The 27,905-nt window shown below is 40.2% G+C and overlaps 1 protein-coding gene across 1 annotated transcript in view; it reads right to left on the bottom strand.

The window, feature by feature from the left end:
* Positions 1–18,482, bottom strand: part of LOC148759148 (ankyrin repeat domain-containing protein 26-like) — a 119,658-nt gene extending 101,176 nt beyond the window's left edge. The window contains exons 1-3 of the mRNA XM_088793084.1: positions 18,198–18,482; positions 8,198–8,286; positions 2,673–2,837 (exon numbers count right to left, since the gene is read on the bottom strand). Of these exons, the coding sequence (XP_088649210.1) occupies positions 2,673–2,837; positions 8,198–8,286; positions 18,198–18,227 (284 nt within the window). The 5' untranslated portion in view covers positions 18,228–18,482. The remainder of the gene's footprint in view (positions 1–2,672; positions 2,838–8,197; positions 8,287–18,197) is intronic.
* Between the last annotated feature and the right edge of the window lie 9,423 nt (positions 18,483–27,905).

Raw genomic sequence — 27,905 nt, 5'->3', positions numbered from 1 at the left:
AAAGTAATTCTTGTTTTGATTTTCAAGAAACTTGACGCCAAAGGAGACTCAGGAGTCAAGTGACAAGGGATGGCTCATTTCATTGACTGTGGAGATTCAAAGATTATATGAAAATCGGATGATTTCCAATGATCAATATTCATATTTAATACTATTGCACACTAGCTGAACAGCAAATTTGGTCACTGTTCACAACGTCCTAACTGTAGAAATCCTTTTGTTTGAAATGGGGGAGGAAAAGCTTCAATTGAGATTAGGTACAAATACTTCCATTTACAATTTTTCATTTCACTCCTACTGGGCAACATAAAGTTTTTAAGGATGAAAAGGGCCTGAGAGATAGATTCTGAGAGTCCTGGGTAGACTGTGTCTGCTCCGTAACAGTTATTCAGTGTATATTTGATGAATAAATGGATTGAAAGAATGGATAACTATAGCTGGAGATTTCAACATTTGTAAACAACATTTTTATAGTAAAGCAGTACTTCTGCAATAGTAATAATCACTTATATGTGCTTTTTTGATCTCCACAAAGACAGAACCAAAATGATTAATCAAAAATCATTTAATATTATAGGTAATGAAGCACTATATAATAAAAAAAAAAAAACTAAGTGTGTACAGAAATACAGATACATGAACTTCTATAGGCACAGATAAAAAGACTGCCTTTACTTCTGAAGAGGCTAAAAGTTGCCAAAAATACCAATCTTTTAAAAATATATATTAAAAAATAGAAGTGAGAAATTGTTTTAATCTGAACAAGATTCATATACCTGGGAATAATGAAATATTACCTGGGATTACTTTATTAATAATAAACCATTACTAGAATTTCTGTATATGTTCAGTGTAGAGATCAGATTTTTTTAAAAAGAAAATGTCACAGTACAAATACTCAGATATCAAGTTTGCACATATTTTTGGCTAAAATAATATCGTAGTCTGTGTGTGTCTATAATCAAAGGAATGCTTTTCTCCTTTTCCGATCTACCAGAGTACATCTTTGCATGTGAGCATGTATGTATCATCCATACCACCTTCAACGGTCTCAGGTAATTCCATCCTACGGATGCACTGCAATTTATTTACGAAATCCCTTGATGTGAGTTCTTCACAATACATTGATATTGTAAGCAGTGCTGAGAAAAACAAATTGTATGTGATTTATCTAATTATTTCATAAAGATATTTTAGTACTTGGAATTGATGCGTAAAGGGAACACACATTTTTAAATGTGGTACTTATCACCAACTGCCCGTTTGAAAAGTCAGAAGCAACTTAAACTTGAAGCAGCAGTACAAGTACCATGGCTCCTCATCTTCTCAACCTTTGAGGATGGAAAAGAAGTTGTCATCTCTCTTTCAATTTGAATTCCTTTTTTCACCTGGGACACTAAGTATTGGTCACTTATAGATACACAGAAAGAACTTGGTCCCATTCAAAATTCGAGTGCGTTTTTTCTGTTGATTTCAGACACTTCTCTATAAAACGAAGATAACACTTTTCCCTGATATACTTATGCCGTACATAATTTGCAAGTACATTTTCTTTTATTTTGTTAATATTATTTTCTGATATACAGAGACTACTGATTTCTTATATTGCTCAACCAACCTTCTGAACTCTTGCTTTTGAAGTCTTCGCCAACATAAAAAAATGTATAAATAGGCATTTCTGTTTTCTTCTGGTACGTTCCTCATTTCGTATATTTATAAGTTTTTATCTATAGTACATCTGGAACTTATTTTTGTGATATGAAAATCTAACGAATTTTCTCCAAATACTTAACAGGTATTTCTCCATCATTCATGAGTAATTCATCTTTTCTACTAACGTGAAATGCCGTCACTATCAAGCTCTAACATCCTACCTATATTAGGGTGTTTGGACATTTTCAGCTATATTCCAATCATTTATCTCTCTTTTCAGCTCTTAGTAAAGAAATTGTGGCAATAGAGCACCTGTTGACACCTAGAAGGGCAAATCTTTGTCTACTGTACAAAATGATTCTTAATGTCATCACCACAATCAAAGAGACAGCACATGCAACCCAAACTTGTAAAGCCCTGAGTTTAGCCGGCTTATGTAAAACTGATACCTAGAGGAAGAGCACACACGGGGAGAAAACGAGTCTTCCTAGGCAAGCCCACAGCATGTGCCCCTGGAAGCTTCCCTTCTAAGGCCCCTCAGTGAACACCGTACATACCTGGGTGGACACTGATGGAAAACGGATACTGGGCTTTAGCTGAAGAATTTTTAGCCCACAAGTTGATCTACTATGGGAATTCGTTTTCTCATTAAGCACTTTTCTATAGTATTTAACAATATGGTCTAAAACTGTGGACATCAAAAATAAAATGCTGCATATACTTCTTTTCATTTCTATTATTGATATTTAGTTAAATCGCTTTAACATTGTCAGTAAAGTGCTCTATAAGGGGAATTATGAGTGACGGGTCCTTGAGATTTTGTTCCTGGTGCTCACAAAGTCGGCCTGGGCACTGGCACCCGGGTAAGGTCCCCACCCGCGAGGGAACACAGCACAGCGCCCTGGGTGACAGGAGGGCTGAGCTCCACCTGGATGAGCCTGGGCCGCTGAGCCCTTCTGCCAGGTCCCCCAGCCTCCTCCAGGCCCGCCCGTGCCCACTGGCCTCGCAGGCCCTCTCACCTCTTCTGCTTGTCTCTGTCATTCAATCTCTCTGGATGGCGCGAGAGAAGCCTCTTCACTTCTGATACGTCGCCCCTGCAGGCAGCTTTGTGGATTTTGGGGAGATCTCTGTCTTGGATGTGGTACCCGGACCGCAAGGAGACACCATCTCCAGTCCAAGGCTGCCTGCCAAGACCATCGCTCTGTGATCTCTTTCCGAAAACCTTCCGAAGCCCGAAGCCAATAACCTTCTTCATGGCCAAGCCTAAGGGCTTCAGAACCTCCTCAGCACTTCTTACGCTTTTTTTCTCCCGAGCCCAACCAACAGCAGACTCTAGAGCAGCCAACTCCCTGTCGCCACACTATCCCAGCAGGGCAGTTAGGAAGTTTGGAATCTCTCAGCCCAGAGAATGGCTGTAACCAAGCAACGGTGCACAGGTCAGAGACTGATGTCACTGCGCATGCGCACAGAAGCCCCGTGGCTGAGGTCAAGGATACCCAGAGCGCTCGTGCAAGGCCCAGGTGTCTCAAGTTTCAGAGATTGCTCGTGGGCAGCGCTGAGTTCCATTCTGACCTTGGTGGGCGTTGGCCCAGTCTTTTGCTGGGTGGTCTGAGCAAAATGAAATAGGACATTTCATTTCCTGAATTAAGAAAGCAGAGATGTAACAGGCAGAGAACTTGGGAGAAGCAAAAACCATAAATGAGAGAAGGGAAAAAAACAACTTTATGTACCCTAAACTGAAATCTAATAATCTCGATTTATAAAACAGACAAGCATTTAAAAGCTTGATTCCCAGAGATAACTCTTCTGTATTTTGAAATGTTTTACTTTCAACCTCAATATCTATCACCTTAGACCCAAAAATCTACTTTAAAAAATTGGAGTATACTTTGTACTTATCTGCTTTGTGAATAAGGCCTGTGGAACTAGAAATCTCTTTCTCTTTTCAGTATACATGTCAAGAAAGAAAGGAAATTTGCTCCTTTTGCCTCAGGATTTCACCAATTTATTCAGTCTAGAATGGCCAGAAAAGATCCACCTTTCCAATGCTTTTAGTTGGTATTATATTCACTTGTCAATTTGTGACGACTGGACCAGTAGTATTATAGCCGATGTTTGATTTTCAAACACTTTTTTAAAAACCCACCTTAAATTTGTCACTTAAATCCTTCAACTGTCTTTCCAAACGTGAGTTCGCATTAAGTTAATCGGTTCATAACTAACCACACTGCTGACTGTTCATTTTTGGCAGTGTCACGACACTTGTCTGTACAATGATTTTGCCAATATTTGAGTATTTAATCATCTTTTTGTCCTTATAAAACAGTAGGAAATATAAAAATGAATTTACCAATACCCAGAAGCATAGATCATACAGACATAATACAGTTATTAAACCTAGACATCATTAGACAGTCTGAGAAACATCCTTACGTCAAGTGAAACAAATTAAAGAAAATATATAAATCATTAGAAATAAATCATGGAAGATTATAGCTAAAAATCAAGGATAAACCAATAATAGCTTTGACAACTTTCTTGGGATGAAACCCTTACATTACAACACGTTAAGGCTACTATTAGGTTTTTGTGCTTTTAAGTTGCATATACATTTGAACCTAAAATGCTATGAACTAGCAATCACTTCTCCTTAATCACTACGTAATTTTGGCATCTAGTGGAAAAAGTATCTACTATTTTTCTAATCTACCATTTCAGAAGGAAAGAGTCCAATTTTAGCTGTTGCGTCTTTCTGAGTTTTCAAAAATGGATTCCAGCAGAGAAAGACTGTTTCTGATGCTCGGGAGAATATTTTGGCCCTTTTGTCACAAACCCCGAGTGCAGGTTTTCGGTAGTGCTTCTATACATCATGTACCTCCTAAGTAGTGTACATAGCTGTTTCCAAGTGCAGAAATGTTTCGATCTTTGAAATTTAGCAAGATACGATTCTACATGACACAACGTTTTACTCTAGATGAAGAGTATTTTTCAGATTTGTATATGTTATGCTTGAATGGAGTATTGTTTTCATTATACGTCCAATATGCATTATTATGTAAAAGCTCAACTTACATTTTCTTTCAATCTCAGGCTTTGCTGTGCATTCTTTTAAAGGTGTATTTTGATGAACTAAAGTTTTCAAAGTTTTGAAATCCCATTTTTCTTCTCTTTCTCCTCCTCTTCCCCTTTGTTCTCCATTTTTGGTTAGAGCTCTCTGTGTCTTCTCTAAAATTTTGCCTATTCCAAGATTACAAAAAAATTCATCCCTGTGTTGTTCTCAAAACAGATACCGTGTTTCCCTGAAAATAAGACCCAGCTGGACAATCAGTTGTAATGCGTCTTTTGGAGCAAAAATTAATATAAGACCCGGTCTTATTTTACTGCAATATAAGACCGGCTCTTATATAATATAATATAATACCCAGTCTTATATTAATTTTTGCTCCAAAACATGCGATAGAGCTGGTTGTCCAGCTAGGTCTAATTCTGGGCGAAACACGGTAGTTTTGTTTTTACATTTGATCCATAAACTTGTGTTTGTCACAAAGTATGCAAAGAGATTCATTTTCTTTCCATAATAGTTGTCTGTTTTTTCCAGCATCATTAGTAAAAGGACTATCGTTTCCCTAATTAATTTGGATTAACTTGGCACCTCTGTCAAAGAATCAGTTGACAATTTAAGTGTGGCTTTTTTCTGACCACTGATCTTATTATCTGTACTAAAGCCAATACCACACTGCCTTGAAGATTAAAGCTGTACAGTAATTCTTGAAAGTAGGTCGTGTAAGTTGTCCAACATTTTTCTTCTTTTCCAAATTGGTTTTGCGATTCTAGGTTCCTTAGATTTAAATATTCATTTTAGAATCAGCCTGTCAATTTATCCAAACAAGAGAGAGCCACAGAGAGAGAGAGAGAGAAAGCCTTCTGGGATCATGACTAGTTTATGGTGGATCTACAGATCAATTTGGAAAATAGATATTTTAGGATTATGGATGCTTCCACCTGTGAACATGGTCTACGTGTGTATTGATTTATGTCCTTAATTTGTCTCAAGAACATCTTCTAGGTTTAGGCGTATTTACTTCCAAGTATTGTTTATTTTTATGGCACTTTGAATAATACTAATTTTAAATTCCTTTTCCATGTTATTCTAGTACATAAAAATACAATTGATTTTGGTAAACTTACCTTATATAGTGTAACTTGATTACGTTCACTTATTAGTTCTTGCAGATTTTAGTAGTATATCTATACAACTATGGGAAGGGCACATAAAAGCCATTGTATTTCCTCTGATATAATCTTTATTTCTTACTTGTCTTATTACATTGGTTTAAAACATCCAGAAAAACGTGGGAAAACATACTAAGTGCAGGATCCCTGCCTTGTTCCCATCTCTATGGGAAACATCAAGTATAATAATTACCTGGAGGTATTTCATAGCGGTTTCTATCAGGTTGCGAAAGATCCTCTCTATTCTGAGTAAGCTGAGATGCTTGATCATGAATAGATACTGAATTCTGTCACACAATTTTCATCCATCTTTTAAGATTATCATGTCATTTCTTACTCTAATCTAATTCTCTTTATGTCAAATCACTTCTTAATATGGCACCGACGTTGCATTCCTAGGCTGACTCACATTTGATCATGTCATGTGATGAGTTTCAATATTGCTCTGTTTTGTGACTATTTTGTCAATATTTGTTCCTGTGATCATGAGAGATATGGGTCTGTACTTCTATTTACTTGTAACATCTTTCTCAAGTTTTGATATCAGGGTTATGTTGCCTTCAGGAAATGAGCTGGTCAATAATCCTCCTCTTCTATTTTCTGAAATTTATGATGAATAATTAATATCGTTTCTTCATTTTTCCCTTAACTATTTGCAGAATTCACCAGTGGAATCATCGGGGCCTTCAGTTTTTCTGGGAAGGCTTTGTATTTCAAATTCATTTTCTTTAGCAAAATGTAAGACCGTTCAGATGTCGTGTTTCTTACTGGGTCAGTTTAGGTATGTCTTATCTTACAAGGAATTTACCAGTATTCATAAGTGGCCATTAATTATTTTCTTAGCATCATTTTCAAGCTCCCAGTGATGTCTCCTGTGCAATTCTTGACATTGATCATGTGTATTATATCCTTTTATGTCTCGATCAAGGGATTATTGATGACATCATATTTTTCCAAGAACCAAATTCTGGCTTTCTGAATTTTCTTTATGATTTCTCCATTCACTGATTCATTGATTTCTTCTCTTTATTTCTTCTTGTTTTCTACTCTGTCTTTAATTTTCTTTCCATTTCCAAGCTTTTTAATGTGGTAGTTCAAGCTTTGGATTTAAACATTTATTCTTTTCTCTGAAAGCCTTCATTGTTACACATTTTGTTTTAAATGCAGTTTTAACTATACCCAGAAATTTTCATAAGATGTGTGTTCATTACCATTCATTTCAAAATAACTTCCTATTTCCCTTGTGTTGAACCTGTTTGATATTTTCCATCATATTTGAAAATATTTTAACCTTTATTTCCTCAAATATTTTCTTGCCACATTGTGTCTCTCCTCACTTTCTGGTGCTCCAACTTGTTATTTTTAGTTGGTTTATAAAATGGCAATATTCTTCAAGTTTGCATTTTATCATTAATGAATTTCAATTTATTGACGCCTTTAATTGACACTTCTCTGTAGCCCATATTTTTTTTTTTAATTAAATTTATTGCGGTGACAATTGTTAGTAAAATTACATAGATTTCAGGTTTTATTGAAAAAAAAAGTGCTGTTTCTACCGATGGTGAGATTCCTGGTAAGTTCAGGGAAATTCTACTATGTGGAGCTTATTATTTATGCTTTTATGTGTGGAAATGTTTAAATATTTCGGTCCAAATATTTTCGTCATCACTGTCTTCATTATTTCATTGCCATTGTCATTCTTAGACAAATATTTTATGGCATAAAACTCAGCAAATAAGTTGTTTCTATTTCTGATTATCTTGAATGTTTTGCCAAACCAAATGGAGATGTTGCAAAATAACAGGCCTTTTCTATTTCATTCCATTCAATACAAATGCAAATTCATCCCCAGGAAGCTCATCAAAAAATTCTTCTCAAAAGGGAGGGAATTACAAAACACAGTTATAACATTTCAAACTTCAACCAGATACACGGAGCTCTCTGTGCTTAATTCACATCCTTCCTCGCTTTGGTAGTGACAAATTCAATGGCTTCCTATTTACACACTCTTTTTAATAATTCCAATTTGCTAAAGGCTTCAAAACTTTCAGTTTCCAAGGTATTCCCTTCATTGAATCCCTTGATTAAAGATTCACAAATGGTTTTGAAGAGATTGCAGCAAAAATGAATAGAAGACTCACTCACAAAGTACTTCAATACTACTGTAAGGCACTAGATTGGTTTTCAAGGTAGTTCTTCAAAGAACTACATGTAAAATCTGGCTCGTGCCAGACAGCCAAGAGGAAAAGTTCATACAGTCATGCTTTAAATCAACCTCAGCTTAAGCACCAAATATTTGTGGTCCACTTACTTTAGGCATTGTATTTGTTCATCAAGCTCCTTCTTCATGTATTCCGCAGATAAAATCTTTGGTTCTCCATTCGTCTTGACAAATGTTGCCTATTTTGGATGGTACAGGTCATTAATAAATTTCCTAAAAATCGGTAACTCTGTTGCCTTCAGCCAGCACTGGTTTTCTACTGTTGTCCTGGTATACAACTCTAATTTAAATTTGTCCTAGATGTCGTCTTTGAAATGCATTATTATGATTAATAGGTGTATTATAAGAAGCTTTGACTGGTTTGATATACCTCTGCTTTTTACTTTCAGATTCTGCCAAGTTCTGGTCTACTCATGTGGATGACACAGGTGCACTGAACAGAATTCTCACTTGAATGTGTGGTTAACTCTGAAAATCACCTGCTGATAAACCACCTCCATTCCAGGTCCTTTACAGATGCTAGGTTACTAACAATTCCCTTTCACTGGCAGTGGGCAGAACACTCACTAAATAAAATAAAGTGTGCTCAGACACGAGTGGTTAGAGACACCTATCTCTTCATTGGACTCTTTGTTGGTAAAGCCAGGCCAGCCACTTTAATAAATAAGCCCCAAGATTTTAGTGGCTTATCACAAGGGAAGGGTAGTTCTCCTTCATGTGACCGTCACTGAAGATGTGACGGGTCACTGAGCAATTATCTTGCCCCTGGTGATTCAGAGACCCGAGTTTCTAGTAACTTAAGTTGCCATATTTCAAATAGGATCCTCTGTTGCCTACGTCTAGATGGTGAACCGGACAGAGAACTTTTTAAAAGTCTTGGCCTGGAGGTGACACATACCACTTCTTCACATATTTTATAATTGTTTACCGGTCACACATTCAAGTCAAAAGGACTGAAAATCCATCCTTGATGTGGCTGTCATGTTTCAATTTCAGTTTTATATTATGGAAAGGGAACACAATTTTTGGTTGACAGCAAGCACTCAATGTCATTGATTCTTACCTCATGTATTTCAGTAAAATGAATTCCCCAGATGGATCAATACTTAAATGCAAAAAAGTAGGTAATTATAACAACAGAAAAAAAGGAAAGTCTGTCATTTATGACACAAAATCCAGAGCTCATAGAAGAAAAGAATTAGTTAATTCAACTGAAAACACAGCCTTGGCAAGCAGCAATATGGGTGAGGCAGGGTGGAGGCTCATGACGCAAAAGACATCAAAACATAATCATTTCAATATATAAATGGTTCCTATACCTCCAGAAGAAAATCCCCCCAATCCAAAAGGAAAACTGGCAGAAGATGATAGAAGACAGTTCACCCAAAGAGGAAATATGATGATTCTAAGCAATACATTAAAAATAAAACCAAAATAATCTGCCAATGGAACAAATCAAACACTTGACTGACTGACATTCTGAGATAGGCTATAGCAAAACAAAACCTCATACACTGCTTATGAAGGTGTCAATTGATACAACTTCTACAGATCTTAATTAATCAACAGTTGTAGAAATTTAAAAGGAGGATACCCTTTGCCCTAGTAAACCTACTTCTAAAAATTATCTCATACACTTAGTTCTTTTTCTCTAAACATCTCATACACTCAGTTCTTATTCTCTAAACAAGAGACATTCATTCATTCGACACTGCTTATGTCAGTAAAAGACTCTAAACCACTCACAGGTCTATCCATAAGGTGATGACTCATTAATCAATGTTTCACCCACACACCGGAAAAATTATAGAGCAGTTTAAAAGAAGAAGATAAATTTATATGCACTTACATGTTATGGAAAGCTCTCTGTACATCTTAGGTCAAAAATATAATTTTCATATACAAATAATTCAATAATATTTATGAAAATATATATTTACATGCATTTTGATATGCCTGTAAATGCACAGAAAGAGTTTGTGAGGACAAACACCCACTTTTTACCGTGTTCTTCAAAGAGAGGAATGGGATAGAAAGATGGTTTAGGGCTTTGGAGTTTTTATTTTCAATTTTCATTGTATATAATTATTTCTAACAGATATGTATATATGACATGTGTAGTTAGGGAAATAACTGTAGTTAGAAAAAACAAATTAGGTGAAAGCAGGTCATTAAAGCCTTCCCTGAGAAGTACGCCACCGGATGAGTCCCACGAAGGAAAAAGATGTCCATCACAACACATGTAATATCTGTGTGATTTCTATGTGTTTGCCTGTGAAGAAGCTAAGGTCTTCCAATAATGTGGATCGTGTAAGACAGGCACACATATTATTTGCCTTTAACATGTTCCTTGTATTAACTGGGCTCCTGAGAGGACAGGCCACGGACACATATGGGGGTGGTCAGGCTACGGGCAAATAACATGCTGCCCTACAGAGCTCCTTGCAGCACCTGTTGGGTAGCATCTGCAAGTAGTCAGAGCTCAAACTGACTTCCTTGGAAATTCTCCCGGAAACTCTTGGGTAGGGTGGAGACGGGCAATACATCCAGCAGCTACTTTTGGTGATCTTGAGAAGATACCCACCAAGAAGGGCTCCTGATGGCTACCTGAGCTCAATTATGATAACAGAGCCTAGCAGCCATTTCTAAACAGGGGCCTCTCAGGCAAACTGCCCTTCAGGGAGAAGCCTGCTCTAAGCTGCGTGCCTCCCACACTGAACTGAACATTCTGCCTGCACTGTGTTCCTATCATCTGAGCTGACCTGTACAAAGGAGATCCTGGAATTGCAGACTGTAGCAGAGCAGAACTATCAAGCAAGAGAGGGGCCTTGCCCCAGGACCATCTCAAAGCCATGCAGACGCACAGCCGTGCTGTCTCCTAATTGAGCTGTAACACTATTGAGCTTCACCATAGCTCTGCTGTATCACAATTGAGCTATTTACATTGAATAACTTCCCTCTTTCACCACACCACAAATTGAATATCCTTTTGGCATTGAATTAGCACCAATGACAATCAGCTGACACTCTGTTGTTGAGAACATTGCCTCTCTCTCCAGGACATGAGCTTCAGTCCCTCTAGGGTTGTGTAAGAGGCAGATACAAAGCCCAGTCAGATCCTAGTTTGAAGGGAGCCTAAAACCAGAAGCAAGGCTAGAACCAGAAGCAAGAAATGGAGTCAGGGCAAGGAGCTCTTTGGCAACCCCACAGGGTTTCTTAGCAGTCGTCAGTCAGAACAGGGGTCAGAGACACTGGGGTCCTCAAAGGAAAGATGGGAGCACATCTAGAAGAAAGATTAGTATGGGCGCAGGGGTCAGATCCAAGCCACACAACTGGCCCTAAGTCACAGGTTTTGTAAGCCTGAGATCCAGGGCCCTAAACTAAGATGAGACCAGCATTGGGGCAGGGCCCAGAGGTATTCTGGTTGTCAGAGCACAAGCTGAGCCCAAGCCAAGCAGGGAACCAACCCCGTCCCTTGTGAATACTGGTTTCTGGCCTAGTTTTAAGGAGGAGAAACGTGGCCCCAATAGGTATAGGGAGGTGGCCACTGTGGGTACCACTAATTAATTGCCGCATAAATTCCTTATTCTGGAGAGGAAACAACATCTCTTAGAACACAAACCAAAAAAGCATGGGGGTGAGCGGAATAAAAACACTCCGTTGTGTAATTAGTTGGATAAACATGTGGTTTTTTTTCCACTCCTCTCCAACCGTAGATTCTTCTCCTCTCCATCTTGACAAGCTGGTTCCTGGGTGGGAATATGCCCAATGAGAAAAGGATAGGGAGCAGGAAAATTCTTAAGTCACACATGCGGCCATGATGGTCTAATACATGCCTTCTCTGGGCTTGAATATAAAACTCACCCTCACGTGAGTGCTTTCGAAAGTTCCTTGGACATCTCTCACTCCTACTTCTCTGTTATCCTGAGAATTTCAACTCTTTTCTGGACAGCACCTCCTCGACCATCCCTAAGATATCCCCATCCCGTCTGTCTCACACACACTCATATGTGATGGTTATTCTTTGACTATATGCTTTCACCTCAGACAGACCCTAATGCAAATTTATCCTAGGGTTCCATATTTACTGTTTTGCAGAGATGCATTTGAACAACAGTGAGACTTTTTTAAAAGGTTATGCTCCAAATTGAACTTCATTCTATGGCATGTAATGGTATATTGAGCTTCTAAACTATTTCAAAATTGTCTGACATTTTGGAAATGACAAAACTTATACTAAATAGGTCAACTGATGATAAAATCTGGAAAAATCTGTGCCTTTCAAATATACAGTAAACTACTCCTTGCTCATGATCCTTTTCAAGGGAGATGTGAATTCCTCAGCAAGCATATAGATGGTTTTCTAAGTATAATAATTCTAATTGAGGCCTTCCATACTATGTGAATTGAAAATTCAGGAAATTGGCCATTTTGCTGCCAGTGATGTCCAAATCAACTTGAGCACTGGAATTATATCAGCAAATTTTTAGTCACAAGGTTCTGCAGCTTCACTACAAACCTATTAAATCAGAATCTAGACTGCTGGGTTCCAGGAAATCTAAGGTTTTTAGACTCTTTTCGGTCATTCTGATAAACTGCTTAAACGATTGCCTTCTTGGTAACTGGAACATCTGCAAGTCTATTCACTGAAGTCTTATGGTGTTCCACCTTCAAATCTTTTCTCCCATTGTCTACTGAACATTAAAATATAGGTCATTTAGAGAAAGTCAACACCTCAACTAGTCAAGTCATGTCAAAACAGCCAATCATATATTTTAGTCTCTCCATTCTCTGAAAAATTTACATCACAAAGTACAGAAATTTGAAAGATGGAATGAGAATGAACATGTCATATACAACTGTGGTCCTCATTAATCTTTCAGATTTCAAAATTTATCTTAGTTACTTTTTATCTTAAACTTTTATAAACTGATGCTGGAGTTTAAGAAAGTCTTCATTATAATCAAGATTTATTGTAACAAAGCAATTTACTTTGGTTGTGGAATTGGTTGGTTTGGGGCCCTGGATGTAACTCACAGAACACTGAAAAATATATCTGGGTTCACATCAGCGCACAAAAGAGAAGAGGCTAATCGTAGAGCTTGCTTCACCACAGAAACTTTAAAAAATTACATAAAATGGTCAAAATCAACACTGACAGAACTCTAGAAAACAAGCCAAGCTTTACATCAACAAAGTGAACACTAAACCTGGGCGGAAAAATAAGCAACTTAAAATGATAGAATGTTTTGTGGCATTTTCATTTGCCTTTGTTTCAACCCTCTGCCTGGAAAGTACATTGCTGGTCGTGGTCTTCCAGAAGGGGGCCTGTATTCCTGATGTGGGACGCGGGGCTGTGTTTCAGAAGGCACAGAACAGACCTTGTTCACAAAGAGTTATTTGTATGTTCTAACCTGTCTGAAAGCTAGAAGACTGACACAAAGCACTGCCCCCTTTTGAATACTTCAGAACTCACTCATGGTGAAAAAAGGCAGGCAGTCAACAAAAGCAATGGAAGGCAAACTGACAACCCACAGCCAGTAAGGACAAAACATTATAGATCGAGGCACACAATAGACCAGTGAAAGCCATGGGTGAAGAGCTAGAGAGGGAGTGTCTTTGTAAAATTGAGGTATTCAAAGGCACTCATGTGTGCTGGAAACTTAGACACACACATCCTCAAGGCAGAATGCCTGCTCAGGAAAGACACAAGAAAACTCTAAGCTTTCACCATTGGCTGATCTCAGGGCTCAGTGTAGCAGGAATTAAAGGCTAAGGAGGACGTATAAATGGCCTGGCTACACACTGAAGGAGTGCCCCAGATTTGCAAAGCCAGAAAAATTTAGGATTTTAAAAATATAATTAAATCTCTCTCTCTCTCTCTCTCTCTCTCTCTCTCTCTCTATCTCTCTCTCTCTCTCTCTCTCTCTCTTTTTCTTTTTATTTTTTGTTTCTAATGTTCAAGAAAATTTAGGTCAAACACTAGCTGAACAGGAGCTACAGGTACAGAGACTTAAGAGATCACAAATGATAAAGAATACAGACCTGTAAAATTGTTGCTAAAGTTCATTAAACAAGCAGCTACAACCTACAAGCAACAGAAACCCTAAGGAGGGAGAAAACCTTGATTGAAAAGACTACATGATAATATTCAGGATGTCTAGTTTTCAATGAAAAATTACAAAGCATGGAAAAGAAATTTGGCCCATTCACACAAAAATTAAAGTTAACTGTCATTGTCTCTGAGGAAGCACACTGATTGGAATTACTAGAGAAAGATTTTTAATCATGTATCTCAAATATGTTGAAATAGTTAAAGGAAGTCATAAGAATAATGTGTGAACAAACAGAAAATATCAATCAAGAGACAGAAATTATTAAAAAGAGCCAAATACGAATCCTAGTGATGAGAAGTATAATAATTAAAATGCTCCCTACAGGATTTCAATAGCAGAATTGTATAAACAGAATAAAGAATCTGTAACCTGGAAAATAGACCTAAAGAAATTATTCAGTTGGAAGAGCTAAAACGCAAAAGGATGAAGAAAATACACAGAGCCCGAGAGTTCAACCAAACCAACATACAGTGGGAATCCCAGAAGAAGAGAAGGCAGAAAAAAACAAACAAACAAACAAAAAAAAAAAACCATAAAGAGTTCTTCCCGTAAGCAGCCTGAGGTCACCTCTGAAAATGGTTCACTACTCGCTTGACTCAGAGAACCCCACAAAATCATGTAAATCAAGAGGTTCGCATCTACCTGTTCATTTTAAGAACACTCGTGAAAGTGCCCAGGCCAACAAGGGTGTGCATATCTGAAAAGTCACCAAGTATCTAAAGGATGTCACATTACAAAAGCAATGTGTGCTGTCCCGTCGTTATAACGGCGGATTTAGGAGGTGTGCCCAGGCCAAACAATAGGGTTGGACACACAGTCCAACCCAAAAAGAGAGCAGAATTTTCACTGCACATGCTTAAAAATGCAGAGAGCAATGCTGAACTTAAGGGTTCAGATATAGACTCTCTGGTCATTGAACACATCCGGGTGAACAAAGCTCTCAAGATGCAGCCCAGAACTTACAGAGCTCAGGGGGGTATTAACCCATACAGGAGCTCTCCCTGCAACACACAGATGATCCTAACTGAGAAAGAGCAGATTGTTATTGCTCCTAAACCAGAAGAGGAGGTTGCACAGAAGGAAAAGATCTCTGAGAAGAAAGTGAAGAAACTAAAACTTATGGCCCGGGAATGAGTTCAGCATCAAATAAATGCTAATAAAAGTAAAAGCAGAAAAGAAAGCATAAAGAATATTTAAAGAAACCATAGCTGAAAACTTTCTAAATTTGAGAAAAGATGCAGATCTACATATTCTAGAAGCTTAATGAACTCCAAAAATTATAAATCAAAGAGGTTCATACACACATCACCAAACTCTTGAAAGCCACGGACAAACAATCTGGAAAGCAGCAAACAAAGAAACAAAAAACCAGTCAGTACAAAGGATCTGCAATGAGATGCACAGCATGTTGCTCGTCAGACACTATGGAGGCCAGAAAGCAGGGCAATGACATTTCGAAATTGCTGGACTGGGTTCTGGTTTAAGACGGCCACGTAGGAATATCCTGAACTCATCTCCCCCCACATACACACCACATTGACAGCTGTATAAGGAACAATTTACTCTGAGAAAGAAAACTAACAACTGGTAGAGCGACCCCTGCTCATCGGGTAAACAAGAGGGAAAAGGAATCCACGCGGTTAGGAAGGGCTGAGACAAAGTCTCACCATCAACCCCACCCCCGCACACTGTACTTGCTGCATAGCTAATGTGGTGAGAGGCTGCCAGGTGGGACAGGGCTGACATAGGATGTTTCCATCACCACAAACAGTTCTATCAGACATCACTGCTGTGGAAGTTTGGAGTCCTACCTTTCCCGTATTGTCTCTTGTTTCTGAAAGGACTGTTTTGCTCATCCCCGCGGTGTTTCTTTCACACCTGCCTTATATCACTGAAGTCACCCTTGCCTCATCAGCATGGCTGATATATACCAGTCCTCATTCAGAGGAATTAATTTCTTGCCCTGCTCTAGGTAAAAGTGTATGAACTTTGTTGTTATAGAGGTTTGTACTCATAGTCTGCGTCCACCATTTTCTACCTGTGTGGCCTTGGGCAAATCATTCAATCGTATTCTATTTCCCCTTCTGTAAACTGTGGAAAATTCATACTTCACAGAGTTATGAGAATTAAATGAAATAACAGAAATTAAGGGCCTAATTCAGTACCTACTACATGTATGTGCTCAATAAATGTGATTTCCTTCCATCATATAACTTGTCTCCAGGTGTGACCAACTTACATAGAACCGCCCTTCCAGGGGGAGGATTTACTGGTATCTCTAGGAACTCTGAACTTCAGAGGCAGAGGAGGACAGCTAATCACTCGGGGAAATCTAACATATGATTAAGAGATGGGTTTCCTTGCTTGGACATCATAGGCCAAGATTCAAGATTGCCAAACAAATTATACAGGTGCTTTGGTGGTAAAATTGTTTACGAAAACAGGTAAAGCCTCATTTGAGCGTAGCAGACAAGAAAATGTCCGAGGAAAATATGGTGAATGACTCCTGAACGAGAATATTGGAAAAGCAAAATGAGCCAGGTGAGACAGGTGTAGTCATCCTGAAATGACTCTCATGGGATAAACAGTAATTCTCTTTTTACAGACCCAGAAGACCATGAGACAGGCTGAGGGAATTTTCAGTGATTTCTACGCCACAATCTTTCTTTCACCTGTAAATGAAATTGATGAAAGTGATTGACCGCCACTCTTATTCCTGAAATACAGTGCTACAAGACTGTTCCATGATGGAGATTATTCATTTATACATAAATAAAAAGTAGAAGGAAACTGAAGCACAGAACAAAGTTCTCTTGTGCACACCCACACACATGAACTTGTATCTGTGTGTCCAGCAGATTGTGCGTGCCCACCCACCCCCCAATGGGGACGGTTAGCCTGCCACCCCTGTGCTCGGTCTTCCCTCTCAGCCATCCTCAGCATGTCACTCTTTTGCAGGCCAGTTCTCCTCATTGTCACAAGCGGGTGTAGCACTTGCCAGAGCAGTCAGACACAACAGCATGGAGGGGAGGAGAAGGACTATTATCCCATGTGCCTCTACAAAGAGTGAAATACGTGCTCTGCTGTTCATTGCTGCTTTATTTACGGTGGCCAAGACATGGAAACACCCAAAGTGTCCTTCGATAGATGACTGGATAAAGAAGTTGTGGTATATATACACAATGGAATACTATTGGGCCGTAAGAAAAGAGGAAATAGTGCCATTTGTGACAACATGGAGGGATCTTGAGATTCTTATGCTAAGCGAAATAAATTACAGAGAAAAAGTCGAGAACTATTTCATTTCACTGATATGTGGGATATAAAACTAAAGAAACAAAGAAACAAGACAAAGAAACAAAAACTCATAGACACAGACAATAGTTTAGTGGTTACAAGAGGGTAAGGAGGGAGAGAGGTGGTAGATGAGGGTAAGCAGGGTCAAATATATGGTAATGGAAGGAGAACCGACTCTGGGTGGTGGACACACAATGTGACACGAGTATATTGTAGGACAGAATTGTACTTGAAACCTATGTACTTTTACTAACCATTGGCATCCCAATACATTTTAATTAAAAAATCAAAAATGGGACTCAGAAGACTTCTGACATTTCTCTGGGTGAAAATGCCCACATCTGATTCAGTAACTGACACGATAAACTGGATCACAATGACTGGCATGGATCACATGGAATTTCTTCCTGGGACATGGATAGTGTGACCTCTCTCAAGTCCCATGGGTTAGGGCTGGACAGTAGAACACAATAAATGCTCCGCCTCAGGAGAAAAGGTGGGACCAACTCTTAGGAACACAAGGATTTTCCTTCTGGTAATATTTCTTGGAACTCCGTTCTCTATGCTTCCCGTTGTGTAGGGAACAACACCCACTGCATTTCTCCAAAGCCAACCTTGGATAATATTGACTGTCCTGTAATATACTCTCTCTGTTCTTGGCATAGTGTGGACCTTACCTGAAGTTGTCCTGAATTAACTTTTTCCATTCATTGTTATTCTTCATCTATAGAAGAAATAAAGTGAAGGCGACAATCTATTTCTTCTGGGAAATTAGTTTTTTGTACGCACAGCCTCCCCTAAAAGAACACACACAATAGCCTGTTACATGCCCTCTCACGTGTACCATGAAGCTTTCTGCTGGCCACTTCACCGGACTCTCAAGACATCCCAAATCTAACAGTAATTACACACAGTTTCCTTGTAGATAGAAAAATGTTATAGGGCCACGTAAGGAATCTCTCCTCTTACACACATCACTTCAGTTACTATTGTGTTTTTCTGCCTGGGACTAGAGGCATAAAAATAAAAACAGACATAATTCATGACCTTGTGGAATTGAGTCTAGCAGGAAAGACCGACATTCACCAATCATAACAAGCAAATGAAAAATTATAACCATGATCAGTGCCAAGAAGGAGAGAAGCAAGAGAAGTCAGAACGGGTGCCATGAGGACGTGAAGCTTAAGCTTTTATTGTAGGAAGACAGCAGCCAACTGCGTAAGTAGTAGAGGGGTAGGAGCATGATCCAGACAGAAGGAATAGCATGGGAGAAGGTTCTGTGACAAGAGAGAATGGCACAGCCTGAAAAAGGCCAAAGAGGTGGGAGCATAGAAAGAAAGGTGCGGGAGGTGGTGCTGGGAAAGCCAGCATCTGAGATGGAAGCCAGATCACGCAGGCCCGGGTCACTCACAGTTCGAATTTTAGTCTTTCTCCTATGTGTAGAGGGCAATTTCTGAAGTGTCTTATCTAGGGGATGGCACGATCAGATTAGCATTTGAAAGGGTTATTCTGCCCAGTAGAGATCATCCTGGAGGCAGCAAAGCCACTTTTCAGGCTAATGCAATATACCACATGAGAGACGTTGCTATCTTAGACTAGGGTGGAAACCGAGGGAAGCGAAGAATTCAGAAGAGAGTCAGGACGTAAGAAATAGCCAGAATTCCGTGATGGATTGGGTGAGAGGTAAGCTAGCAGGGCCTGGTGAATGGTGGTGCCCATTAACGAAAATGGAACATAGAAATAGGACTGGGTTTGGAGGTAGATGAACAAGTTTGAGAACTGCTGAGCTGAAGGAATCTCTGAGACAGCCAAGTGCACATGTCAAGAAACTAACTGGATCTATAGATCAGGAAGGACTCAGAGGATTAAAACGGAGACATCTATTTATGACTCAACTTCACATAGGTGATCATTTAAACTTTGGGCATAGGTGAGATAAACCAGAGCAAAGAGTAAATTCAGTGGCTGGAAGGTGTGAATACAGGGGCTGGGAAGCGGGATACACGTCTGCAGATGGGACCGAGATGTAGCCAGAGAGGAAGTGAGGAAACAAGGTGAGGGCTGGGTCATAGAAGGCAAGGAAAGAGAGAATGGTTCGAAAGGAAGCCAGTGACCCGCTGCCCTGAATGATGCTAAGACCTCAAGGAGAATGAGGCCTGGACAGTGTGCACTGGATTTTACTGCAGGGACCTAACTGGTGACTTCACTGAAAGGTGTTGACAATAGGCGGAGGCGAGATGGAAACGGGTTAGGCAGTAAGTGGGTGGTGAGGCAGTGGATGCTGTGAGTCCTAATAAGTTTTGAAGGAGTTTGGAGGTGGAGGGGAGGGATATAGTAGGGTACCGGGGGCAGTGTGAGAGCGCCAAGCATACTCACTTTTAATGGGAGACTCTTGAACATATTTAAAAGCTAAAGCGAGGATTCAGTTGGAAGTAGAGACTAAAGTTATGAAATAGAGAACAGGCTGTTACTACTGTAAAGACCTAGAGAAAGAACAGGAAGATGGGATCCAAAACACAAGTGGAGGGATTGGCCGTTGAGGAAAAGACCTGTCTAAGCTGGGAAGGACGGAAGGAGAGACTTGATATAGTGGGAGGAGTCCAGCAGGTGGGGGCCAGAATCCAGCAGCCCTGGAAGCCAGGCCACCTGTGGATTATTCAGCTGAATGAGAAATACATTTCTAAGTCCTTTGGACCACATATTCTAACACCTGTAAATTAAGCAGAAAAATAAAATTATAACAAACATGCTTAATCTGATGTCATCTCATCATTTTCAGGCATTGTCCCAAACTCACTATCAGGGGTCAGTTTCAGAATGACAAAACTGACACAAAAGGATTTCACAATTTTGATTTGTTTTAAAACCAGACCACAGAAAACGTGATCATAAATATTTGGCCAAATGCTATTTTGTAGTCAATTGGAGAAATCTAAATTCCATTTGTAGGATAACTAGAAAAGCCAGCAGGAGGGCAGTGAGATGCAATCTGTTTTGATAATTGGCCTTGGCCATCCAATTTCAGAAATGCATTCGAAATCTGCTAACAAACACATAAAGCCTGATCCAAAGCTTGCCAATAAATTCCTAGTATTTATTGTTTCTTACTGCGTGGCCTGTGAATAACTGGAGTCGTGTTGCTCTTTCCTTTTCACAAAAAAAGAAATCTGAGGAGTCTTTGTGAGAAAAGGTTAATCAAAGGGCCACTATATGTGGTTCTGAATTTGAAACTTACCCTGTAATCGGACATTCGTGAGTAAAATTACTGCAGCATCCACTTTATTCGTTAGCGTCATGCCTCCCAAATTGAAGCCTTTGTACAAGTAATGCAAATCAGAAAACTTATTCCACTTGTGGGTTATTATTTAATGCAGTGACCCTAGTTTTATAGAGTGTGACTCCATATTTGAGGGAAGGTTATAACCAACTCTCACCCTACAGCTTGTAATCTTAAAAAGAGAAAATGTCAAAGTTGAAAAAGCAATGTGACAAATTTTTAAAAATGGGAAACTGAGGCCATCTTGTAGTTATGGAGAATTAAAAATAAAAACTTTATCTCACATTTTTTTAACACACATTAAAGACTCATGGCCGAACCAGGCCCAGTTGGAATAACTGTTACCCTCATGTTCTGCAACAACCATGTGGAGCCTCCTTGTTCCTCCCTTAAAATACTGTTAATGTGCAGATACTTCCTTGACATCAGACTCCTTTCAACCAGGAAATTCCAATTTCCTGAAAAAATGTTTCTGTGGTTATAATTTGATTTTCGAATCGGAGGCAGACCTTAATTTCCGGTGCTAAGGAATACTTTCATGGAAAATGAGCTCTAAATCATCTTTTGAGGCATTAACAGCAAATGTCTTTGAGAGATGCTCCAGAGCCCCAGAAACAGGATGTCACTTGAGTTTTGAGACCGTGTAAGTGCAGGTTCACTTCCAGAAAACAGTGCTGTAGGAGGAGGTGTCAAACGCCTTCTTACCAGAAATTTCTGGATTGATCAAAGAAATGAGATCAACAGGAGCCAAGATGCCACCCAAATGGCCCACATTTTGTAGAGGAGACTGAAGGAAAATGCCAAGAGCTGAGTCATATGCATCCTTGCTGTGATTACAAAATGGTGCCATGGAAGCAGAAGCAGTCCTTTCTCTACGTTCTAGACTCAGTCGGCTACACCACAGGCAGATCAGTTCTTGAAGATTAGAGGAATCTCCCCATAAGCGATGATATTTGGGTGATATGCATTCATACTGTCAGACCAGACCTCTTAGTCTAAATTGATATAGTGATTTAATGATTTATATTTAAACTTGATAATGTACATCTACATTTAATAGGAAACACTTCCTTACTCTACAGGAATTAAAAATAAACATACCCATTGGCACTAATTGCCTGAGGAAATTATTGATTGAAAGGATGGCAATAAAAGTAGGAGAGGACTTGGAGGATGGTTGTGGAGTTCGCCACAACAAGGGCAGAGAGAAAAAGATGAAGAAGGAGAGAGTCAGGGAAGGAAGAGAAAATGAGAGAGTGAGAACGTATTACAGTAGATAAGGGTAAAATACTGTGCAATGATTGTATGTGGCTGAGCAAAATAAAAGAATAATAACCATAGAAGCCAACATTTGTTGTCCACTCACCATATGCCAGGTAGAATGTCGCGCCCTGATTGTGCATCATTTTATGTGATCGTTTTTGAAAAAAGAAAAAGAAAATTATGTGGTGGAGGCAGATGGCTCAGCTGGTTAGAGCACAAGCTCTGAACAACACGGTTGCCGGTTCGATTCCCACACGCTCCAGTGAGTTGTGCCCTCTACAACTAGATTGAAGACAATGAGCTGCCACTGAGCTTCCTCCAGAGGGGCGGCTGGATGGCTCAGTTGGTTAGAGAGTGAGCTCTCAACAACAAAATTGCTGGTTCCATTCCTGCATGGGATGGTGGCTGCACCCCCTGCAATGAAACAGCCACTGGACTTGGAGCTGAACTGCACACTACACAACTAGATTGAAGGACAATCACTTGGAACTGATGGGCCCTGGAGAAACACACTGTTCCCCAATATTACCCAATAAAACAAAAAATTTTTTAAAAATTATTTTAAAAAAAAGAAAAAGAAAATTAGGTGAGCTTCCCCAAACTGCCAGAATTGGATGGCTTAGATAGGATTTTATCATAGAATTTTTCTCTTTCTTCAAAAATCTAGATCTCACATTTAATGTGTGCCATTCTTCTTCCTCAGTACCTGGCATGGTGCCATTCATTGACTGAATATGTCAGGCACTTTTTTAAAGAAGAGGCTGAAATATTTGTAAAACTAGATACTACATGGCCATGTTAGTAGAGATTGTTGAAATCTCTTGAAATCACAAGTGAGTTAAGTGAATTGAAAAAGGAGACACAGGTGAGTGGGGGGGCTTTGCCCAGGGTTGGGAAGGTAGAAACAAGTGTTCTCTAGAGTTCTCTGGGGGAAGGTAGGGACTCACCTCTCCAACTTGTCTAGGAACCTGGCTAGAAAGGTGGCACAAAACTTCAGCTGGCACTGTTTCCAGCCTATGCTGCTGGGTCCTGCCCTTCCAGTTTACTGGAAGGTTTGTGTGTGTTCTGGATCAAAATCTGCTATTCCATTTCTGCCTTATTCTCTGTATCTCAAATGTCATTTATAGTTTTAGGACTTTCTGGGTTGGTTTGGTTTAATTCTTAACCACATAATTTTTGAATGCTGACCTGCTTAAGACCCTATTTTGTGTGAATATAAATAAAAGGAGTCAGACCACTCTAGAAAGAAAGAGAAGAGAAGAGAAGAGAAGAGAAGAGAGAGAGAGAGAGAGAGAGAGAGAGAGAGAGAGAGAGAGAGAGAGAGAGAAGTGAGGAGCAGGTCTTCCATGCTGAAGCTAGAAACAGGTCCAATCTCCTATCACAAACCTTGCATCAAATTAAGTTACTACACCAGGAATGAAAAACTAACTCACTTTGCAGAACATATGCACAGCAGCAGCAAATGCGGGGAATTCTGGAAATCCCCACTTAGTGTGGGCAGTTCAGGGAACAGAAAGGGCATACTAGGTTGCCAGCCTGTTTCCCAGCTTCTTGGAGGTACAGAGTTCAAAACCTACCCTGGAAGAGCTGCCAAGTTTATCCTCCACCTTGGCCCAAGGAGAAAACACTGAAGGGCCACATTCTAAGCACCATCGGCACACACTGGCAATAGCAGCAGCAAAGATTCAGCTAAGGGAGAAAAAACAGGGATTTTTTATTTGACATTTTAATGTTTCTGTAATCTAGCTGCTTACTAAATCCAACAGCAAACAAAACTTTCTGTCTTGGAAGATAAGTGATAATATAACGACCATTTCCTGTATGTCTGCCCTTCCTTCTGAATAGACGAGTTATCTTGTGCTACTTTTAAAAAATGTATTCCCAATGAGGGTCTCTGTTTCTCTAACATCCTCAAAAGATTACTCAATGAGGTGTCACCAGCATACAACTGTGGTATATACATTTACCACAGTGAAGAAATATTTGTTATAAGAACTGTCCTTCCGTACTAATTAGTGCATTATCAATCCAAAGAAATTAAAGTCCCAAATGCTAACTTAAGAGTCTAAAACCATTCTCCTGGACTTCTCATCGTGCCAGTTCCAATCAGATGAACTGTCCATGTCTGCATCCCTATGGCAGCTGCAGCCAGGAGTGGGTGCAGTTCAGGGCCTTGCAACTGTGTGTGTTCACTGCTAAGCAGCTCAGGAGCTTTATGATTCAAACAAGTTTTGATTCAAAACAACTGCATGACAATTGTTTTCCACACTTACACATTTTTAGAAAAACAAACAATCCCCAACTCCTAGTATGGTTATCCCAATCATAATTATGTTCCAAAACCCAGTATTTAGTGTAATCAAAGGACATAATAGAGACTCAGAAGTATTATTTATATATATATACACACACACACACACACACACACACACACACACAAACACACACACACTTTACTAGTGTGCTGGTCAACCCAAGACGCTCGTTTGGGGTCTATGATCACGACCCTGAAAATCAATTAGCATCTCACGCCCATGTTCATACCATCATTATGTGTCATAGTGCCCAAATGGAAAAACAATCCATGCCCATCAACTGACAAATGGATAGACAAATGCAGTATATGCACACAGTGGAATATTATTCAGCTGTTCTAAGGAATCTGTAATGCTACACATTACAATAAGGATACAAATTGAAAACATGATGCTAAGGGAAATCATCTAGTCATAAAAAGCCACACCCTGTATGGTTCCATATACGTGAAATGTCCAGAAGAGACAAATCTTCTGCAGAAAAAAAGAGTATTAAAGGTTGTCAGGGAGTCGGGGAGAGGAGAATTGGAACTCCACTCAGCAGGCATCCTGCCTCTCCTCCCCTCTAACTTGCTGGGGCCCAGTCACCTTTCTGATCTAGTAACAATGAAAGCACCACCCCTTTCCTGAAACCCTCTGTGACAGCAGGTAGACCACCCACATCTCACTCCCCTGAACTATGGAGCTCAATTCCCTCTCACATCTATTGAGTCTGACCCTCCAAATTTCAACCATTATCATGAGGAAACCTTTCACTTCCTCCAGCGAAATCAACCTGAATTTCTTTACTCTGTTATTATTCTATTGCACCTATTCTTATAACAAGGTTGAAGCACACTTTTAATGTGTCCTCCTAAGAACAGCTGATTCCTTGAGGATGAACCCTCCAGGCATGGGCTTTCTGAATTGCTTTTGGGGGCATCGGGTTATGGAAGCTTCATTGAGGTGATTTTCTATTATACTTCAAACCAAGAAAATGTGTGCTTTTTGTTTTCATAATAAGGCTCAGATCTTTTTCTTCGTTGTTAATAAAATTCTACCACCTTTCTATGGTCAAAGCCATACTTTCAGTCTCAGATGTCACATCAATGATCAGTGTGTATCTAAATAAACAAATCTAGAGCCAACTTGAAACTACAAAGTGGGGAGTGACTCTTAAAAGCCTGTTGATATACCCATGGGTCGGCCCCTCCAGACATTGCCCCCTTGCGTGTTATTTCAGTTCAAAACACCACCAAAAGGGAACAACCTGTATTCACAGTTTAAAGCTAACTTATACACTAGTTGTTTGCCTCACTCACGGAATTCATTGCACTAAATGTCTGGCCTGCACACGTGGTTGAAAATTCAGATTGTAAAAGCAGCAATAATTATCCTCCTGTCCTTATAAGTGAATCCATGCTCCGGCTGCACTTGTTACCTAGGCCCCGATGGCACACCGTCTGCAGAGACCCAGTGAAGCTTGTTAAACAGGAGTGCAGTTCAAGATAAAACTGCAGTCATCCAAATTCTAAAGCCAGCCCTCTGGGCACCGTGAACGAACACCAGCAGGAAAGACCAGCACGTGTCACAGCATCTGGCTGCATAACGACCACCACTTCCCCGGGCTCAGTGTGGCCAGGAATTACAGTGGTCACCAAGGTCAAAATACACAGCCTAAGACGGAAAGCGTTTGCAGGGGTCATGGGAGGTCAGAAAGAAAACAAAAGTCTCCACGATCACGGGGCACAAATAGGCCATTGCAAACTTGTCAGGGCATGAATCCCAATGGCCTGGCACTACAATAGCTCCAATCTCTGAATATTACTTTGTTCCTGATTCATGAACCAAAGCAAAGAATAAAACCTTAAAAGCAACCAAAGATTGTGGGGACAGGGGCAGGGTGTGGAATAGATTATGTTCAAAAAACGAACAGTTGGAGAACCAATTACTCAACAGCAGTTATGGAAGCCAGAGTGCAACAGAATGTCATCTTCCATATCATCAAAGACACTAAGTACCAACGTGGAATTCTCTACGAAGTGAAAATATGTGCCAACACTCAGACAAAATAAAAACAGAGATTCACCACCAGGCATTTCTCACTGATGAAAATTCTAAGGGATGTTGTCGTGCGGGGCAGCCTGCAGGGTCTCTGCTCCCGCTCCCCACATAAGAACGCAGGAAGTGGCTATGCCAAAAAAGAACACCCACGGAGCCATAGGTAGGGGAGTCATACCACTATAGTCTCACTGGCGGCTTGATTCACACGACGTGCAACCTGCTGTCCGCTTTTCTGCCAACTGACCGACTTCCTCTTGCTAGCTGCAATCTGCCGTGCTAACTGCAATCCGCTCTTGCTAGCTCAGCCACCATCTTCTTGCTAGCCCCCATTTGCTGCTAGCGTAGCCACAGCAGTTATATTAGTGGCCAATGGCTCACTGGGTACAGCTGATGGCCAACTAGCCACAGCTGATGGCCATGCAATCACAGTTGATGGCCATTTACTACCTGAGCCAGCACCTTTCCATGTGAGGCCGAGAGCCTGGAAACTGCACTCCTGGCTCTGTCCCCAGAGATGTAGTGTGGATTGCAGATTGCAGAGAAGAGGATTGCTAGCAAGTGAGATTGTTTGGCAGAGATACGTGGATGGCAGGTTGCGGATAGTGTGGCTCCTGCTTCCTGTGTCTCAAACCCAGCCGCCAGTGAGACTATAGTGGTATGACTCCCTTAGCTATGGCTCCATGGGTGTTCCTTTTTGGCCTCACCATGTCCTCCGTTCTTATGTGGGGAGGGGGGCTGAGACCCCGTGTGACTCCCTGCATGGTACAAGACCAAGGCATTTGCACATTCAGTGTCTGGTGAGGGCCCACTTCCTGGTCCATGGACACCGGTCTTCTTGCTGTGACACATGGCAGAGGGGCAAGGGCTCTCTCTTAGGCCTTTTATAAGGGCACTCGTCCCATTCATGAGAGCTCCATCCTCACGACCTAATCATCTCCCAAAGGCTCTGTTTCCAAAGACTTTCACGAGGGACATCAGGACTTCACCTATGAATTTCAGGGGGACATGACATGAGCATTCAGCCTATGGCAGAGCCCTTCACGGTTCGTGGCCATGTGCGCTCACTCAGGATGGCTGAGACTTCAGGAGGCAGCCAGGGGAGCCTCTCACTTCCCAGAGCAGGGCTCTTCTTCTTTTAAAGGTTTTCAGCTGATGAAATCAGGCTCACTCAGATTCATTCCCCTTTTGATTGACTCACAATGATCTGAGTTACTTACATGTGCAAAATTCCTTTACTTTTTGCCACATTCTGAGCGTTAGAGGCAAGGGACAGATCCTGCTCATTCTCAATGGGAAAGGATTATGAAAGGTGAGCACAGCAAAAGGCAGATGTTATGAACTGACCTGAGGGTCTCTTCCTTCAGTTGTGTGAAGGAAGTTTTCTGAGTTTTATCATGCTTATTTTGAATCTGTTGAGAAGAAAATTTTTTAAAAATTTGTCATGTGAATTATATTGTTTGTTTGCATTAAATGATTCGGAAGGCAAT

The sequence above is a fragment of the Rhinolophus sinicus genome, chromosome 1 (genome assembly GCF_057876585.1).
Source record: "Rhinolophus sinicus isolate RSI-liver-muscle chromosome 1, RSI-T2T, whole genome shotgun sequence".
Lineage (NCBI taxonomy): Eukaryota > Metazoa > Chordata > Mammalia > Chiroptera > Rhinolophidae > Rhinolophus > Rhinolophus sinicus.
The sequence above is the reverse complement of the archived record's forward strand: the minus strand, read 5'-3'. Positions and strand labels throughout refer to the sequence as shown.